The sequence below is a fragment of the Anneissia japonica genome, unplaced genomic scaffold (genome assembly GCF_011630105.1).
Source record: "Anneissia japonica isolate Jap-2015-1 unplaced genomic scaffold, ASM1163010v1 scaffold288094_len592898_cov174, whole genome shotgun sequence".
NCBI classification, from domain to species: Eukaryota; Metazoa; Echinodermata; class Crinoidea; order Comatulida; family Comatulidae; genus Anneissia; species Anneissia japonica.
The window spans coordinates 437,677-440,963 of NW_022737020.1; the positions used below are offsets into that span (position 1 = coordinate 437,677).

A 3,287-nucleotide genomic window follows, 5' to 3' on the forward strand; every position below is an offset into this window, starting at 1 on the left:
CCCTATTATTTTATTATTATATAACGAATAAAAAATCTAATTCGAGTCGCATTTAGTATTTACTTTTGTGGGTCATTTGGGGCGAATCGACGAATTGCACCATCAATCATTTTCCTTATTAATAAGGAGCATCATCGAAGATTGATGTGTGAGCACAGTAGGCCTATAATGTAGACATAATAGATTGTCAATTTAAGTATTACAAGCCAGAATTAGACTGGACCCGAAAACAACAGCAGAACCATTCATTGATGAAGCCAGACCCCGACAACGTTAGTCCACGCAGTACCAACGCAAAGCTACTTTGACTGCGCGCCATGTTGAAGAAGTCCGTCGCGTGATGAATCGTTTTCAATATTGATCCGATCAGATAGACAGGGTTGTGTCGGGCAAGCGCTCTCACGGAGTGTGGAGAAATTCGTAGATCGACTCAACATTCCCAGAACTATATAAATATATCGCTTATTTTTTCTCATATCAATATTAAGACATTTTTTTATAGCATCATTTCGTGGCGCGGCTAGGTTTGAACGTAGGTGAGCCAGGTAGAAAACCGGGGCTGGCTGCCAGTGGGTAGCCACGGCCCCCGATTGGGTACATGGGTCCGGATTTATCAAACTAGAAATCAGCTTAAATTCGTCTTAAATTCATTTTTTTGCTTAATTATCAACATTGCTTAGCTTAAACATTGCTTAATATTGAAAAGTCGATTGTACGCATGCTCCAGCTAAGACGATTTTTAAGCTAAGATTTTGCTAAAATGGTTTAATAAATCAGCTTAGGGTATTTGCTTAGGGACATCTTAACTTTTTTGACTTCAGACATTTGCTAAGCTGAGATTGGTAAATCCCAGGCTAGGAGCCAAAGCCCTAAACATTATCCCTGAGTTGCTTACATTTTGTGAGACTAATTTGGTGATTTGTATAATGTAGGCCTAATATATTATAATACATTCCGACCAAATGTATTCAATGCATTAATTTAACCATAGTTTAATAATTGTATCTAGTGTATAATATACAACTATACTAATAGTTTATAAGGTGGATACATTCGTGTTTTATCTAATAGTGAGTCCTCTCTAACAGTCATTCTAAAGGTGAGTAACAACATTAATTCCATTTGTTTTCATTGAAATGATTTATCTACAGTATTTAGCCAATGAAATGCTTTCCAATACCACGAATGTATAGTTTGAGCGACAGTCCCTTTTACTGCACATAACATTTGCACCTCAGACAACCATATGTCTATATAGTTTAGCCTATGTCTCAGATTTGCACAACAAATACATGCAACGTCAAGAGGTACGTTGGTCAGTTGACCACAACGGGAAAAAATCCATACTCTTTGTCGAATAATTTATCGTCCTTGTACAGAGAATCTTTGTTCACGAGACCAATGATAATATCTCGTCTTATTACATAAGAAATATATGAATAAATAGTTAATATAAGCCCGGAACACACGCGATACTGAGACCATTCCAAACGCAATTACGTTCCACTCTGACTATCATGTCCACCGACTGAGGGGTCAACGTTGGGTCTCAAAGAGCTCAAACATTATCATCAAAGCTTTGAATCGCTAACCGATGTTTCATCACGCTCTCTAAAACTAATTTACGCTGCTAATAACATTGTTTTAATTTACATTCAATGACGTTGGCTTACAAAATCGCCGAGAAAACCGTAGATTAGTAAAATTGGATATTATTTACCAGTAAAGAATAACAACTGTCATACGTAAGATGTCGATTTATTGCATTCGATTAAATAATGTATCGGTTGAAAGAAACAAAAGTGTATTTAATCCGATGGGTTTGATGGAATTAATCACCCGTAAAGTTGAATGTGTTGATGTATAACTACAGTAATACAGTTTTTTTTTTAACCGTATATCTGTAAATATAAAGACAAATTACGATAAATTAGATCAACATTTGACAATTCGGTTGTTCGTCGTGTGGTCAGCGTGATGAAAAATATCAAACTTATTCCTCCATGGATGATGCTAGGTGTATGTTGTGCGTTGCATCGCGGCAAACCATAATGATGAATTTCACCGGATATTTTCCTTTCAGTATGCATTAAAATTGGTTCAATTAATATATTAGGGTATATTACGCAGAAGACACTCCTATGTTTTTTATATACAACAAGCAGATCCAGAGGCGTCCGAAAGGAAGAGTTGGGGGTGGGGAGGGGCGATCGACAGACAAAACTACTAGTTTATGATTCCCCTCCCCCACTTTTACTTTCCAAAATGAAGGTGGTGGTGGGGTCCCTAAATCCACCCATTTATAATACTTAAATAATTGTAGGCCTACTTAATACAAGCTAACTGTATAATAGTTGATATTTAACATTAAATTTTATATTAGTTTAATTTTCTTGATGTAAAGGACATGGCCCATAGCGATTGCCTATATAAAAATATTACTGTTTGACAAAGCTGAAATTCCTGTCACATAAAATAAACTTGGTTTGTAGGGTCACCAACTAAAGCACTCAATATTCCGAATGTGTATATTGAGTCTTCGCATCCCATCCGAAAGACAAGAATACAAAGAGACTACAATTGCCAGGTAGATAAGATAAAAATAAATTCTTTATTATAATTTTTTGTTATGAATTTATAAGAAAGACTTAGGCCTATTACCTGGCAGAACGTGACTGAAATCTACCGGATTTTACATTATTATGGTGGGATTATATCTAACTATTAAATCGAGTTTATTCAATACAGCCTTATTGGATATACGGTCAGTTAGGTAACCTATCTTTTCTGTTTAACTACATGGTGTTCCACTTTCATAATTTTTGGGATATACTTATTACTTTATCAAAGGCAATTCATACAACCAAATTATTTGTTAGGACACTATTAGTATTAAACTAATATGACTAAATGACTGCCATGATTTGAGTAATACAATCGTGGTTCGTATTCATGTATTATTGCGATATAATGACCTAATTTCACATACTTCTAGATCATTCGTACTATAGATTTCTATATCAGTTTTGATCTGCTCTTGCAATGCCCTCATTTTTCATAGACCTTTGCTCGTATGTACTACGGATCAATAGATCATGTGTGATACTCTCGTTAAAACGATGAGCAGTAATTTGCATTATAGTGTAACGTAACAACTTGGAAACATATAGGCTTATATTCTAAATATAGGCATAGTTATACTATACATAAGTTTTATATATGAAATTATATATATACATTTATATATATACATATACATATATATGTATATATACATATACATATGT

At 34.6% G+C, this 3,287-nt stretch overlaps 1 protein-coding gene across 1 annotated transcript in view; it reads left to right on the top strand.

Annotated features, from left to right (window-relative positions):
• Positions 1-2,522: 2,522 nt before the first annotated feature.
• Positions 2,523-3,287, top strand: part of LOC117117056 — a 5,814-nt gene continuing 5,049 nt past the window's right edge. Inside the window, exon 1 of the mRNA XM_033261240.1 lies at positions 2,523-2,587. Coding sequence (XP_033117131.1) covers positions 2,523-2,587 — 65 coding nt within the window. The remainder of the gene's footprint in view (positions 2,588-3,287) is intronic.